Source organism: Acinonyx jubatus, chromosome A3 (genome assembly GCF_027475565.1).
Source record: "Acinonyx jubatus isolate Ajub_Pintada_27869175 chromosome A3, VMU_Ajub_asm_v1.0, whole genome shotgun sequence".
Lineage (NCBI taxonomy): Eukaryota > Metazoa > Chordata > Mammalia > Carnivora > Felidae > Acinonyx > Acinonyx jubatus.
In genome coordinates, this window is record NC_069388.1 from 118224796 (window position 1) to 118240276 (window position 15481).

The 15481-nt window shown below is 47.7% G+C and overlaps 1 protein-coding gene across 3 annotated transcripts in view; it reads right to left on the reverse strand.

The window, feature by feature from the left end:
- Positions 1 to 15481, reverse strand: part of EFR3B (EFR3 homolog B) — a 78951-nt gene that overhangs the window by 24427 nt on the left and 39043 nt on the right. For all 3 annotated transcript variants that reach the window (XM_027033329.2, XM_027033328.2, XM_027033327.2), the window contains exon 4: positions 11223 to 11373. In XM_027033329.2, coding sequence (XP_026889130.1) covers positions 11223 to 11373 — 151 coding nt within the window. The remainder of the gene's footprint in view (positions 1 to 11222; positions 11374 to 15481) is intronic.

Sequence of the window (15481 nt, forward strand, 5' to 3'; positions counted from 1 at the left end):
ATTTAAAATAATTAAAGCAAAACTGAAAAAAAAGAGACCATACTGTAGAGGGAGAAATAGTCAAAGATTTTGTCTCCGACATTTACTGACTGCGGAGACTCAAATGTATGTCAGGAGGATGGATACCCAGACTTCATGTCCACTGGTTTGGGAGTTTGGGGGCCAGTGGTGATGAGCGTGTAGAAGCTCAGGCATGTCCGTACCCCCCGAAGCATCTTGCACACATCACCTCTTTCACTTTTCAGAATGACTCAAAGTTAGAGAGATTCCTGTGCGACAGAGTCACAGGGCTCGGTAACCACACGGATTTCTGCCACCAGCTCCAGACGTGCTGAGTCACTCTGGGAGGAGCCCCAGGGGTTTACCTTTGAGCAGGGTCCCACCCAGGAAACCTGACGGGACAGTCCCCATTTGAGAAATACGGCAGGGTCACTGACAGACCACCTGGGTGTCTTCTAAGCACACCAGCCCCGTTTCCTGACACTGACTCTGCTCTGGAGCCGTTCCTGACCTCTGTGGGACGTGACAGCCAGTTCCCCTTCGCTTCCAACTTTGACCTTCCTCTTCTTCAAAGCGCCACGAAGCCAGGAGCAGGACTGACAGCCGGCGGGTCAAGGGCACGGCCTGAGCACTTGTTCACACCCAGACTCTGTTGAGAACGGGCTGTTATCCATCCTGTACAGGCTGCTAAATATTTTGACTAGTATTCACTGGCTGTAAGGCGAGAATTGAGATTGCAATCAATTTTTTTAAATTGAGGAGCACCCGGGTGGCTTGGTCGGTTAAGTGTTCAATTCTTGATTTCGGCTCAGGTCATAATCTTAAGGTGCGTGGGTTCAAGCCCCACCTCGGGCTCTGTGTTGGCAGCGTGGAGCCTGCTTGGGATTCTCTCTCTCCTTGCACCTCCCCACGCACACTCATGCTCTCTCTCTCAAAATAAACAAATAAACTTAAAAAAAAAATAGAAAATTCCATGATAGCTGCTGAGACAACACAGGATAGAAAACACGCATGGAGATTCCTTTTCTACAACCATGGGTGGCCTTCTAGACTGGGCTAACAGTTTCTTCTGAATGGTTTCTTTTAACGTCCCTCACTCTTCCCTTCTGGGGTTGTCTGCATTCCTGGATGTTTACTCTTCTGCACTCTTCTTCCCCAAAACTTAGTCTTCTTCTCAAATTTTGCTTTTGACCTACCAGCTCTCCCATTTGAGTAGACAACGGTCCCCCCCTACGCTGCTGGGGCCGCTGTTGGACGGCCATCTCCTTGCTCTGCCTCCTGTCATCTGTGTGACTGTGGACAAGTTGTGTAAGTTCTGAGCCACGGGTTCCTCATCTGTAAAGTAGAGACACTGGGACCTATGTCACGGGGCGGACACCGGGATTAAATGAGGGGACGTATGCCGAGTGACCAGCACAGTGCCTGGCACAGAGGAGTGCTTGGGAAACAGTGCTGCAGTGACCATGGAGACAGCGGCTGAGTACGGTCTGGTCCATCAGCCCCAGGACTAGGCAGTGTGACCCTTGTCCTTTCCGTGTCACCAACACAGGCTCAGCCAGGCAATCACAGAGGAGGAGCTCAGATGGGCAGCATGGACTGTGCAGGCAACACTCCTCGAATGTGATGTCTAGGGATGTGGAGAGAAGAAACCTAGTCGTAGCCACCCCCAGGCCAGGCCCCCTGAAGCACCATTCAGGGACTGAGGTCATTTAGTGCAATAAGGTGGGACAGAGCACAGCTCCCAGGGGCAGGAGGGTGGGGCTGGCATGGGACATCCAGCAGCCATCACTGCAAGACCAGGAACAAATCGGCCAAACGTTGTTTTCCTTCTCTTGCAAATGCACACGTCATCTCTTAGGGATGTGAATAAAGTAGAGATAATTAAGAAAAGCTCCCTGAGTGCCTGGCCTAACAGGAACTCTGGTTTAACTCATACCTTTTTCTGTTGGAGGTCCTCCAAATATTCAAAAGGCACGGGCCCTAGTAAAAGCTACTGGTAGGTAGGCATTCGTATCAGGTGGAGTCACACCGGGCCCAGCGTGCCATCTTTCCCGTGGGGTGTGGATGGCAACGGTATGCAAAAGAAGCAGCTAACACCTCTGATCTAAGTCATGACGACGTTAAATGCTTCCTTCCCCCCACCACACACACACTTGTATTTAAATTCTAGTTAGTTAAGATACAGTGCAATATTGGTCTCCAGAGTAGAATTCAGTGATGCATCACTTGCATAAAACCCCCAGGGCTCATCACAAGTGCCCTCCTCAATGCCCATCACCCATCTAGCCCACCCCCCACTCCACCCCCTCCGTCAACTCTCAGTTTATTCTCTATCTTTTTTTTTCTTTTTTTAATTTCAATTTTAGTTAGTTAACCACATTAAATATTGCCATGGCACCTGCCGCTTACGCATCGTATTAGTTTTCTGGGGCTGCGTCACTCTGATCTCTGCCTTCGTCTTCATATTATTTTCTCCTCTGGGTCAAATCTCCCTCTGCCTCTCTCTTATAAGACCCTCGTGCCTGCATTTAGAGCCCATTGGGCTAATCTAGGATAATCTCCCCATTTCACTATCCTTAGCTTAATCACATCTGCAGAGACCCTGTTTCCTTATAAACCTGTGATGTTCACAGGTCCCAGGGACGGGCACGTGGACATCCTTCAGTGGGCATTTTTCAGTCTATCAAAACATGCATCATCTAATGTGACTTTTGGCAAACCAGTGAGTTTTGCAGGATTATATTGCTCCCATTGTGAAGATGGGGAAACTGAGGCTCTAAGGGAGCAAGGGAATTATTTCAGGTCAACCGGCTTGTGACAGGTGGAGCTGGGCCACCAAGCTCCATACTTGGGAATTCTGATACTTTGATGCTCTTCACCCTCTACCAGTGGCTTTTATTTTATTTATTTTATTTTTTAATGTTTATTTATTTTTGAGAGCATGCAAGTGGGGGAGGGGCAGAGAGAGGAGGACAGAAGATCTGAAGCGGGCTCTGTGCTGACAGCAGTGAGCCTAAGGTGGGGCTTAAACTCAGAACCATGTGATCATGACCTGAGCCGATGTCGGACACTGAGCCACCCAGGCATCCCCACCTGTGGTTTTTCAATTTTGATGTGCATTGGCATGACCTGGGGAGCTTGTAGAAAATGCAGACTTCTGAGCCACCCCAAGCCTGGTAAACAAGACTACCTGGGGAGGAGGGCCTGGGTATCTGCATTCTGAAGAGCCATCCCTCAGCCGACTTCTCCCCCTGGAAATTCTGGGGCAGGGGATTTATGAACCCTGTGTCCTTTGTCCCTTTACTGGCAAGCTGGACCCGTAGATCTGGAAATGTTCCCAGTCAGGCTGGGAGGGAGCCCGCTTATGCAGGATGCTGGGAAATGTAGAGAAGCATGTCCTTGGTAATGGAGGTCAGGCAAGGCTGGATAGATGGCCGTCTCCTTCTAAGACCATCTCCTTCGAACTGGAGTCGTTGGGGTGAAACCAAGGGCTGGATAGGTGACCCAGCCTTGGCTCCCCTTGGCTCCGTCTCTGGGGCCCAGAATGGCCTGGGGGCTACAGCTTTGAGACTTAGGCTGTCAACCATTCCATTCCCATGTGTGCCAGGACTCTCGCCCCGCTAAGAGGTCTGATGATGAGAATGCACTTAATGCCCATCCTGAACCTCCCACGCAGAGGGTGTGTGCCCTGCTTATTGCATTATAAATGTAAAATAGGTAACTTTTTGGTACCAAGATTTCTGAACATCCCTAGGAACCCTTGGTGTGATGGCTTGATAGGAACTTCCCTCTCTCAAGTCTGAAAGTATGGCTGCCCGGTCAGGGAGGGTTGGCCTATGCTGTCCCTTGGGGATTGCCCACCCTAAGCTGCTCCTGAGTCTTCCAGGGGCTGACAGGAACCTTCTGTAACCGTGGTTCAGAAGGTCAAATCGGGGTATTTCGTGGGGTCCCTGGTCGAGGCACCACACCCACTGTGGAAGTCCGCCTGGGCAATGCCAAGGCCCAGCAGACGTGCGTTTGGAATATTAGGGCTTTAGAGTGAGTAAGGCCTTCGTCCCTCTAATGAGAGACAGCACAGCGTTATGGTGATAAGAAGGGGTCTGGAGACAGTCTGCATTTCTTTTCTTTTCTTTTTTTTTTTTTTATTTTTAAACTTTTATTTCTTTATTTTGAGAGGGAAAGAGAGAGAAAATCCCAAGTAGGCTCCATGCTGTCAGCGCAGAGCCTGCTGCGGGACTCAAACTCATGAACTGTGAGATCATGATCTGAGCCAAAATCAAGAGTTGGACATTTAACCGACTGAGCCACCCAAGCACCCCCAGGCTGCATTTCTGAATCTCACCTCCTCTACTTATGAAGCTTATCTGGGGCAAGTTAATTAAGCTTCCTGTGCCTCAGTTGCCCCATCTGTAAAATGGGGCTAAGGAGAGCAGTTGCCTCTTCAACTTGGTATGACCAACCCACCCCAGTTGACAGTGCAGCCTCATTTTCCCCTCAGTGCACTTTTGGCTCGCTCTGAACACTCCCTGGATTCCCACTGGGCCCATTTACCTGTGAAGCCGTGGCTCTTTTTTATAAAGCATGAGACAGCAGGGACTTCCTGTCTGCTTCATTCCCAGTATTGCTAATTCATACCTTACAAATGGCTTTTGTTAGAATGCTGCTTGCCTAATGAATAAGATTGTGAAATAATAAAGCTGGGTTTGCTTTTGGTTTTATTTTTCTAAGATATAGTAATGATGAGGAAGGTCTCCATAGCAACAAACGGAAGATTCTGAGCACGTGACACTTCAAAGGCTCCAGGCACGGCTAGGGCCACCCTTTCAAGATCAAAGTTTCAGCTCTTTATACACAACAAAGGGCGCGCTTGCCAGAGCAGATCACGACCCTCCGTGTAGGCAGGGGGGGGGAGCCACAATTATGCAAATACTGAGAGTTACTAAGGGCCTGAGTTAATAAAGGGAAAGTAATCTCCAAATATTGACATTGTAAAAACAGCTCTTCCCCCCCACCCCCACCCCATGTGGAAAATGGAAGCTGAGCTGGTTGGCCTCACGTCTGTGCTAACAGAGTGTCTCCAAGCAGAAGTGAGCCTTTCCCTTTTGTGCGGAAGAGGCTTGTGAGCCTCGCGGCTTCCTGCCATCAACAACAGAACCGCAGTCTGGAACGCTGGGCACAGAGAGGAGCCCACCTCTCTCAGGGGTCTAGGCCTGCAGGCTGTTCCACCAGGAGAGACGGGAACTGCTTCTTAGCTTCACCGAGACAAATCCTCGCTGGGAAGCAGACCTTGTAAACCACACGGGTTTGACTGTAACACCCCCTGCCCCGACGGCCAGCTGCTCATGCTGACAGCAACTTCCCAGAGCACTTTTCAGTAAAGCCAGAGAGAAACGGCCCCACTGTGGTGCGATCGATCATGTCCTGCTGAGGCCAGAGGAGGCTCCGTCATTCCCTAGACCTAGGACATCCTGTCTTGTCCACCCACATTATGCCCTCTCTTTTTCAAGATTCTTTGCAAAACTGACTCGGTTTTAAGGTCTTTTGGGAAAGCCCGGTCCCTGCTGCCCGGGAAGGTGATCTCTCCGGCCCTGAGCAGCCCCCATGTGCCGGCCGGGTAAACACAGACCCAGGAAAGCACCAGCTGCCTCTGCTCTAGAGGGATCCCCAGCATTTGCTGGTGCCGACCCCCGTGACCTAAGCTGCACACTGGCCTTGCCGTTCAGTCTCAATCCGCCTTCGGGGAGCCCACCTCCAGCAGTGGTTTCTGTACTGGTGTTGGATACGGGAGCGTTTCTAGTCTAGAGATGACAGTCAAAACCGCAACAGTTGATGAATGGTCCAGGGGGAGCACACGGGTTGAGAAGATGGGGCAGCAACCGTGGAGACCACAAACATTTCAGGGGCGTGTGGAGGAAGAGAATCATTGCCGGAAAGTATATTCATTTCCGATTGCTGCTGTAATAAATTACCACAATTTAGTGGTCTAAAACAATACAAATTTATTATCTATGGCTCTTGGGATCAGAAGCCTAAAACAGGTCTGCCAGGCTGTGTGCTTTCTGGAGGCTCCACGAGAGCGTTTCCTTGCCTTTTTTAGCTTCCAGAAGCCACCTACATCCTTTGGCTCATGGCCGCCTTCCTCCATCTTCAAAGCCAGTGGAGTAGCATTTCAAATCTTTCCCTCTGTCCCTCTGCTTCCATCAAAATTGCACCTTCTGTCTGACTCTGACCCTCCTGCTTCCCATAAGCATCCCTGTGATTACCTCAGATCCACCTGGATAATCCCGGAGACTCTCCCGATCTCAAGATCCTCAGCCTGATTTCTATCTGCAAAGTCCCTTTTGCCATTTCAGGTAATGTTCACAGGTCTAGAGCATGGACATCCTTGGGGGACCGTTACTCAGCCAACCACAGAAACTAAGAAGGATGAACCAGGTGGGAAGAGCTGGGGTGATGGGACCAGGATGTCAAGGGGGGCTGAAGGAAGAGTGGTCAACAGGGAGCAATGCTACCTGAGATGAAACATCAGCTGAGAGATGGGTGGGGAATGGGTTGCTTGCCTGGTTTCCCCAGATTTCTCATGGCAAAGACAAAAATGTACTTTAAGAATTTTGTTTTATGTTTATTTCTTTTTTGGAGACAGCGCGTGTGGGTACACACTCGCATGAGCTGGGATGGGGCAAGAGAGAGAGGGAGAGAGAGAGAGAGAGAGAGAGAGAGAATCCCAAGCAGGTTCCATACTGTCAGCACAGAGCCTGACATGCAGTTCAGTCTCATGAACTGTCAGGTTGTGACCTGAGCTGAAATCAAGAGTCAGACGCTCAGGGCGCCTGGGTGGCTCAGTCAGGTAAGCGACCAACTTCAGCTCAGGTCATGATCTCATGGTTTGTGGGTCTGAGCCCCGTGTCGGGCTCTGTGACAGCTCAGAGCCTGGAGCCTGGAGCCTGCTTCAGATTCTGTGTCTCCCTCTCTCTCTGCCCCTCCCCTGCTCGCACTCTGTCTCTCTCTCTGTCTCAAACATAAATAAACATTAAAAAAAATTTTTTTTAAAGAAAAAAAATTCAGGTAAAATTTACAAAACAGAAAGTGAACCCTCTTACAGTGCACACTTCAGTGGCATTGAATACATTCATATTGTGCAGCTAAAGCATCTCGTCATCCCCAAAGGAAACCCTGTACCCACTAAGCAATCATTCTCCTGCCCCTCTTCCCCAGCCCTGGGCAACCATTATTCTGGTTTCTGTATCTATGCACTTACCTAGACTGGACAGCTCACAGAAATTACACACTATGTGATCTTTTGGGTCGTTTCCATCTTTTGGCTATCGTGAATCGTGCTTCTGTGAACATTTGTGCGCAAGTATTTGTTTGAGTATCTGTTTTCAGCTCTTTGGGGTATATACCTAGGAAGAATTGCTCAGTCATACGGTAATCCTATATGTTTAACTTTCTGGAGAACCACTAAACTGTTTTCCACAGGGCCAACGCCATTTCACGTTTCCACTAGCAACATATGAGGGTTTCAATTTCTATGCATTCTTGCCAACACTTGTCATTTATAGGTTGTTTTTTTTTTTTTTTAATAGCCATCCTAGTGAGTGTGGGGTGGAATCTCCTTGTGGTTTTGACTTGTATTTCCCTAATGATTAGTGATGTTGACCATCTTCTAATGTGCTTCTTGGCCATTTGTATATCTTTGGAGAAATGCCTATTCGAGTCCTTTAACCATTTTTTAATTGGGTTGTCTTTTTGTTGTTGAGTTGTAAGTATTTTTCATACATTCTGGTTGCTGGACCCTTATCAGATACGTGAGTTGTAGATATTTTCTCCAATTCTGTGGTTGTCTTTTCACTTCCTTGGTAGTGTCCTTGAATGCACAAAAGGTTTTAACTTGATGAAGTCCATTTGTCTATTTTTTCTTTTGTTGTTTCTACTTTTCATGTTGCACCTAAGAATCCATTGCCAAATCCAAGATCATGAACACATTATCCTCTAGTTTCTTTTAAGAGTTCTATAGTTTCAGCTCTTACATTTAGGTCTTTGGTCTATTTTGAGTTAATTTTTATATATGTTGTGAGGCAGGGATAAAAGTGCAAACTGTAATCCATGAATCTTCATAAGAGTTTACTATTTGTATACATTAGGCTAATAGAGTAGATTGGTTATGTAGGGGAACTTGGCATCTTCAGACTTAACAGTTTCAGTTTATCATTAGTGAGTGATCTTTTTTTAAAAAAATGTTTATTTCGTTTTGGGGGAGGATCAGAGAGAGGTGGGCGGGGGGAAGACAGAGGATCTGAAACAGGCTCCACATTGTCAGGGCAGAGTTTGGGGCTTAAACTCAAGAACCATGAGATTATGACCTGAGCCAAAACCAAGAGTCGGACCCTTAACCGACTGAGCCACCCAGGTGCCCATCATTCGTGAGTAATCTTAAAGGTCAGGACACATGGTCACTGTGCTGTCCCTGAGACACACATTTAGACCCCACGGGCAGTGAGGCAGAGGCACAAATGCAAATCCCCAAGCAAGTAAAGTGAGCTTAGCTGGCCCTGGCTCCCTGTCTTCTCCAGACTTTCCTGGTCACTTATCAGCTTCCAAAACTCAGCTATTCTCATTGAGGGTAGATTTTTAAAAATTACACTTTACTGCATGCAATGTGCAGGAGCGGTATTAGCAAATTTGGATTTTGTGACAAGTGTCAACCCAAGGTCATTCTTACAAGCTAGATAAACATCTATTAGGGATGAAGAAAGGAATGGAGGTGGGGAGGGAGAGAGAAACCCTGTACAGGTTGAAGACTACAGTGTGTCAGTGGTCCCCAAATCCACTGCTAGCATCACATGGGAGGTGAAAACATGCAGATTCCCAGGTGACCACGTGCCCCCTCCAGAGATGCTGGTCAGTGAGTCTGGTGGAAACCTGGGAATCTGTAGGTTTCCAAAGCTCTGCAGGAGACTCTGTCATTGGCCAGGTTTGGGACCTTGAAGTGTCTAGGGTTTCTGAAGAGACGCTCTGCAGAAGGCGGAGGTTTATTGAGTGGATTCAGGCAGTAAAGCCAGTTCTGAGGGAAAAGGTACAGGGAGGCAGAGCTGGCTCAGGGGGAAGGTTTCTCTCAACTTCTCAGCCACAAGGCAGTGGGCCACCTGTCATGGAGTTGGCCTGGCCACAGGGAGGCTGGTGGCACAGCAGAGCTCTAGGGACAGGAGTGCACTCTAGGGACAGAACACGGCACGGGGCTAAATAAATCACCGTCTAAAGCCAGCGCTTCAGCTGTGCGAGCAGACAAGCTATCCGACTTTTGGGGCTTCTTTTCCCAAGCAGAGAAATCCAGCAAAATGAAGGTTTTAAATGAGCTCAGTGGGTTTTTTTTTTCCTTTTCTTTTCCTCTTATATTCTCTTTCCCTCCTTCCTTGTCTTTCTGTTAACTTCCTAGCAGCCAAACCCTTCATCCAAATGAAACGTTGCAAACCTCCACATAGGATCTTTCTAGTCCTCCTTCCAGGTCCTCCTTTGCCCCCACGAGGCCTCGAACCCCCATGAAAACCAGTTGAAACTCCTACGCTAGACTCTCTAGGACTACATCGAGGATTAGCATGTTGGCGGTTCTAAGACAATGAGGAGCATTAGAACATGATTCTTAGGGAGCCTTGTGGACATCCCCGGGGTTTGAGAGCTGGCAAGAGCACGTGGATGAGGGACAGCACTAGCAAAAGCTGCCTCCAAAGTTGGACTCTGGATCTACTAGTTATTCGACTTAATTTACTCATAATTGCTTGTCCTTATATAACCTTCATTGTCTGCAGTACAGGTGGGCTGTGATGGGAATCTAGGAATTTACAAGGCAGGAACTAACCAATCGCCTACCCCGGGCCAGGGCTTGCTATGGGGAAAGGTAGCCCTGGCAGCCACCTGTTTCTGTGGTCCCCCGTGGGGAGAGGCCCTCTGGATGCCTGATGACTGGTTTATTTTCCATTCAGATGTTCTCTCCTAGACTAGAGTTATCTTAACAGGGCAAACGAAACAGTATCTGAAGCTGTTGCCAGGGCAACTTGACAAAAGACTTCACCCTCAGCTACCGTCTATAAAATTTGTCAAAGGCAGCTGGCTCACAGGGAGAGGAAAGAGAAGGGAATAGTTGCCACTTTTGCTCCTTAAAATTAAAATTTAAAGACTATCTTCTTCTGGGTGAATCAACTTAGGTAGAACAGGAGAGCAGTTGTGATCCGTGCAATAAAAATTCAGAAATGTCAGGCTGGGAATGCTAAGAGCGAACCTTTAGCTTTTCTTTTGTGATGTCTGTAAAATAGGTGCCTATCAGGGCTTTTAACACCAAGCTGCCTATAGACCTGGAGCTGAAAGTATGCCCTGAAGGGGGAGGAATAAGGCAGAGGGCAAGACATTGAAGAAAGCCACCAGGATATTCAGGTATATATAGATAAATATGAAGCAGGGAGTTCTTGACACATCTAATAGCCCTTCTCTCCCCAAGCCGTAACTATCAAGATAGCAGCCTCTTGTACGGAGACCAGCATCACTGTGTTTGGACCAAGTTCAATCAGCTCATGGTGTGGATGAAAAGACAGGTCCATAAAAGACAGCCCAGTCAAAGTTACCCAGCCAGGTAAGGGCAGAACTAAGCCAGAAGCCCTGTTTCCTGTTTCTGCATGATCTTTCCACTTACCGATGCCTCTGTGCTATGCTTCTTTGAAAGAAGTACAAGCTGGACAGCTTTCAAAGTATGCCCTATGGAGTCAGGGGCCAAGCATAGGGCACGCCCTGCCCTCAAAGGAATGACTCCTTTTCCATCTATTTTTATATCTACTGGGGCTCCACTTAAAATTATTTAAGGGAAAAATCTATTGCTAGAAAAAAACTTCAAGATCACAGATCTAAAGATAAATATAGTAGATGGTGATAGTTGCAAAACCTTGTGAATGTATTAAAAACCATTGAATCATATGCTTTACTATGGTGAATTTTATTTTTAAAATATACTTTATTTCTCTTATATTTGTTTAAATAAAAGAAAACCCCCAAATACTCCTTTATTCAGACAAGTCCCTTTATTCAGAGGGACAGACACTAAGATAAGAGGTGAGTTGTACTTAGGATCGGAAACCAAACGGGACTGGATGATAACAATGCTGACCCAGACGTCCTCCGTGCCCCACCGCCATGCTCCCCACTCCCCACTCCAGAGCGCCTGGGCAGCTCCTTACCGAGTTGGTGCCGAGGATCTGCAGGTTGGGCTTCTCCGACTCCAGCAGCTTGGCCACCATCTTAAGGAAACTCTCCACGAAGAGGTTGATGCTCTGGCAGTGGCAGGCCATGAGCAGCTGGTCCAGTGCCTCCATGGCGATGCACACGTACCTGGGGAAAGCAACACCATCACTTGGCCTCACACCCATTCCACCCTCACCACGTGACTGGGACAATCTAGATGGCAGTGTAGTGGCCACCTGGGAAGCATCTGGGGAATGAGGCTCTTCCGTAGGTGGTCAGCATCTGCACAGCCATTCCAACCAGTGCCCACTCCAGCCCAGCACAAGAGTCAGAAGGAACTGGAGCCAGAAGGGAGCCCAGACACCGGCCCCCCAGCCCCTCCCTCCACAGATGAAGAACACGAGGACAGGGGAGGTGTACCAGTTCGTGAGTAGATACAACCAGAAAGCATTGATGCTCAGAAGAGCAAATTCTGAACCCAACCCCAATGAGATCAGAGAATCATTTGATCCAAGGTCAGGAAGTGTTTGTTGAGCACCCGCGGGAGAAAAGCTCTGTGTTAGTCAGTGCAGGGATGTAAGGAGGAAGTCCTTCAACTTACAGGGCCTGGAGTTGGATGGACAAGATAAACACACAGATACCTCCTCTAAAAAGAAATGCTACAAGAAAATCATGCAGGACATCTCACAAGGGTTCCAAAGAAGGAGAGAGATAGCTCTAGTGGGAGGAAGAGAAGAACTTTTGGAAGAATGTTTATGAAGAATCTGAGATGGGCCTGAGGACCAGTCAACTGCAAAGGTTAAGGAATATAAAATCTGCACGTATTGTGTTTAAAGACCTCAGAAGTCCTAGGGTTGTCACACAATATGGTTCATGGTGTTACCATATTTAGGTAATGCATACTGTACCTAATGAAGACTTTAAGGCCCTAACTACTTAATTCTTCTAAAGTCTAAAACCTGAGTGAACATCTTCTGAAACCAGAAATACTCACCATCCAACGGTGAATGGGCTTACTAGTAAGTCAGTCCATCCTGTTTTTTGACAACTAAATTAAAACTTCTTTATCTTTCAAGCTAAACCTTAATACCTTTATCCTGTATTTATAATTCTACTCTTGGGAGCAGTTATAAAAGAGGGCTAAGCCCTTCAACCACCTGAATGCAGCAATCTCCTGTTTCTTGCTCTTCTCTATGCTCAAACTACCCAATCCTCTCCAAACTAGCCTTCGCAGGACAACCCCTGATTATCCTGGTGGTTGTCTTCTTCGACCCCTCTCTTGAATCCCCAGAAAAGTGCCACGAATCAAATTCCTGCTGAGAATTAGGAGGGCACGTCTGAGCCCAAACCCAACATTTGTTCCACAGTGGCGACAGGAGCCTATGGTCAGGTAAGACACAGCATGAAGGGGTGCATGCCCCACTTGCAAGGCCCTTGCCTACTAAAGAAAATAGAGGAGACATTTACTGGAATAGGTTATCATTTAAATTCTATTGAGGAAGCTGCTGCAAACCTGTCCAAAATTATTCCAGTTCAAACCTTTGTAGTTTTCTTTAGGGAGTTAGGTATCTGAGGCAGAATGCTGTGAGTTTCCCCCGGAATCTCTTTCCCCTCTTTTTCCCCAGTAATTTAGAATTTTAACTGAGCTCGTGGCTGTTCATCAAGACCACCTCCCAGCCCCTTCTGCTGCTAGGTCAGGCCACATGATTAAAATGTTCCCATTAAGGGGTGCCTGGGTGGCTCAGTTTGTTGGGCATCTGTCTTTGGCTCAGGTCACGATCTTGAGGTTTGTGGGTTGGAGCCCCGCGTCGGGCTCTGTGCTGACCGCTCAGGGCCAGGAGCCTGCTTCGGATTCTGTGTCTGCCTCTCTCTCTGCCCCTTGCCTGCTCGTACTCTGTCTCTGTCTCTCTCCAAAATAAATAAAAAACATTAAAAAAATATTTAAAAAAGAGTCTCTTATGGTTTGCCTCGCCCTCTGTTTTTATTTTATTTTTCCTTCCTTTCCCCTATTTGTCTTCTTTTTAAAACAAAGTCTGGTTAAATAAAAAGAAAGCACAGGAAGCATGGCGACAAGGTGAATTCTGGAGGTGCCAGGAGGACAGGACACAAGGCGCACAATGCTTCTGGCAGTCGTTCAGTTTCCGACATTGTGTGTCCAAACTGCCTCACGGTGCGCGAGCCAGCTGTGCAATCCAAATATATAAAGTAACAGCAGTCATGGTGTCTCCTAATCTTTTAAAAGACACCAGACACCATTTCCTAGGTACCTCTGAGCTAACTTCTATGTTGAGCAATCATAAGAAAAACAGCCTCTCTGACATTATCCTGTCCACTTTTTTAAAATGTTAGGTGAATCGAGTCCACTCTTATTAAATTATTACTTAATAGCACTAAATGCTATTACATAGTTATCTCTGGGCATGTTTACAAATGGATCAGGCCATGCTCTTATTTACAGGACGTCTTTCAAAGACAGAGCCGGCATTGGGTCTTTGAGCTCCTTCGGGTGAATCAGAACCACCATGTCCTGCTGGGCGCGGGGGTGGGGGGCGGTGCTGGCCATTCCTGGCTCTTTAGAGGCCATCGTAGTCACAGTCCAGGAAAGCTGCCATGCCTTGCAGAAGTCCTGGCATGTTTCAGGTTGGCTGTCCTGGTCAGCGAAGCAGCCTGGCTGGGGCCCTTCCAAAAGAAACAGGCTTTCCTTGCAGACAAACCTGGCCACGTTTGAGCAACCAAACACGGCAGGTGGGAAAACGGGGGCAAGCAGTGTAGAACTCTATTCTCCTATGAATCATCCCAGCATCCTATGTAGGAAAGGCTTCACCATTAGCTCACAGAGTTCAAATGAGGGAAAGGAAGGGGTGGAGTGGGGCTTGGCAAGAGAAGAAACTAGAAGACTTCCCAAATTCCTGAGTTTAGATTGCTGCTTTTCCTTTTCCTGTAAAAAAATTCCCAGAAAATCCTAAAAAGGAAAAGCCATCCTTTGCTAGCAAAATGAATGAATGAATGGATTAAAAAATATAAGTTAGAAAAAAATTGGCTACTAACCAGGAGTGGAGATTTTGATGGAAACTGGAAATTATGGTAGAAGAGAAACTGAAAAGTCAAGAAGTTTAAGGCCTAGTTCTTTGAATATACTATTCTTTGTTCCCCATCTTGGGCCCCCATACCAAGGATGGAAGGATTATAGCGATGAACTTGAGCTTTTCAAAGCATCTTAGAAGATTAGAAGGCAAAGGGACCTTGGAACCTCCTAGTCCAAGGCTCTCTGCATTGGTCCTACCTTACCTTAACCTCCCTAGGAATCTCCTGTAGCTGGGCCTATAGTCTCCAAGAGAATAAAGTGTGGGCTTCTCAGGGTGATGTCTGCTCAACAGGACCAGGGCCAGTCAGCCTGGGTGATCTGGACTCAGTGTCCTGGAAGGAATCCAGGGAAGTAATAGGTCCAGGAAACTGAACCGGTCTGAGTACTAGGAGTGGGTCAAGGCAGAAAGGTGCTGGTGAAGACTAGCCCGCTGCAGGAGCCCGAGGTACAGACAACAGCAGCAAGGGTTCTGGATGTACTGGGAGGGCTTCAGAGCCGTCAGGTGAGTAAGGCAGGTGAGTAAGGCAGAGCCCAAGGAGTCTGGGCTAGAACTGGGTTCATGGACAGCAACCGACACCAAGAGAGGACACTTGGGGGTTATAATAACAGGAACTCCGGGGCAAGGCCCATGGCAGGAGGTGAGTTACAACACCTGAGGAAAATATACAGGGAATGAGGCAAGGAGTATCTCCTATTGAATTCCAGAAGGGGCAGCTCGTTCTGCATGAACACCTTGTGCTCAACCAAGAAGGAGTAGGTACACAGAGCCTGGGAACCAGGTGTGGTCTGAGAGGAAAGGCAGACATCTCTGCCCATCATCGTTCACGTCAGTGAGCAGCACCTTAGAATTCACACCTTATTCCCTCTCTGCCCACATTTCGTTATCACCCCTGATGCTAAACACATATTAAGGCAGAGTTCACACACAACTGGAGCGGGGTGATAAAGCGGGGAGGCCGTGGGGTAGAAGATGGTTCTGTGACTTGGGTTGAACACCCAAGGTTCACATCCGTAAAATCCAACAGCAAACACAGACACGTGCATGACGACAGGGAGACACAACCCCTCAGACTGTCTGCATGTGAATATTTTGCCCTTCCAAAGCTGCCATCAGGAAGATACTAATGACAAGGAAGAGAATAATGATGAGTGCGGCACTGGGTAGGGAAA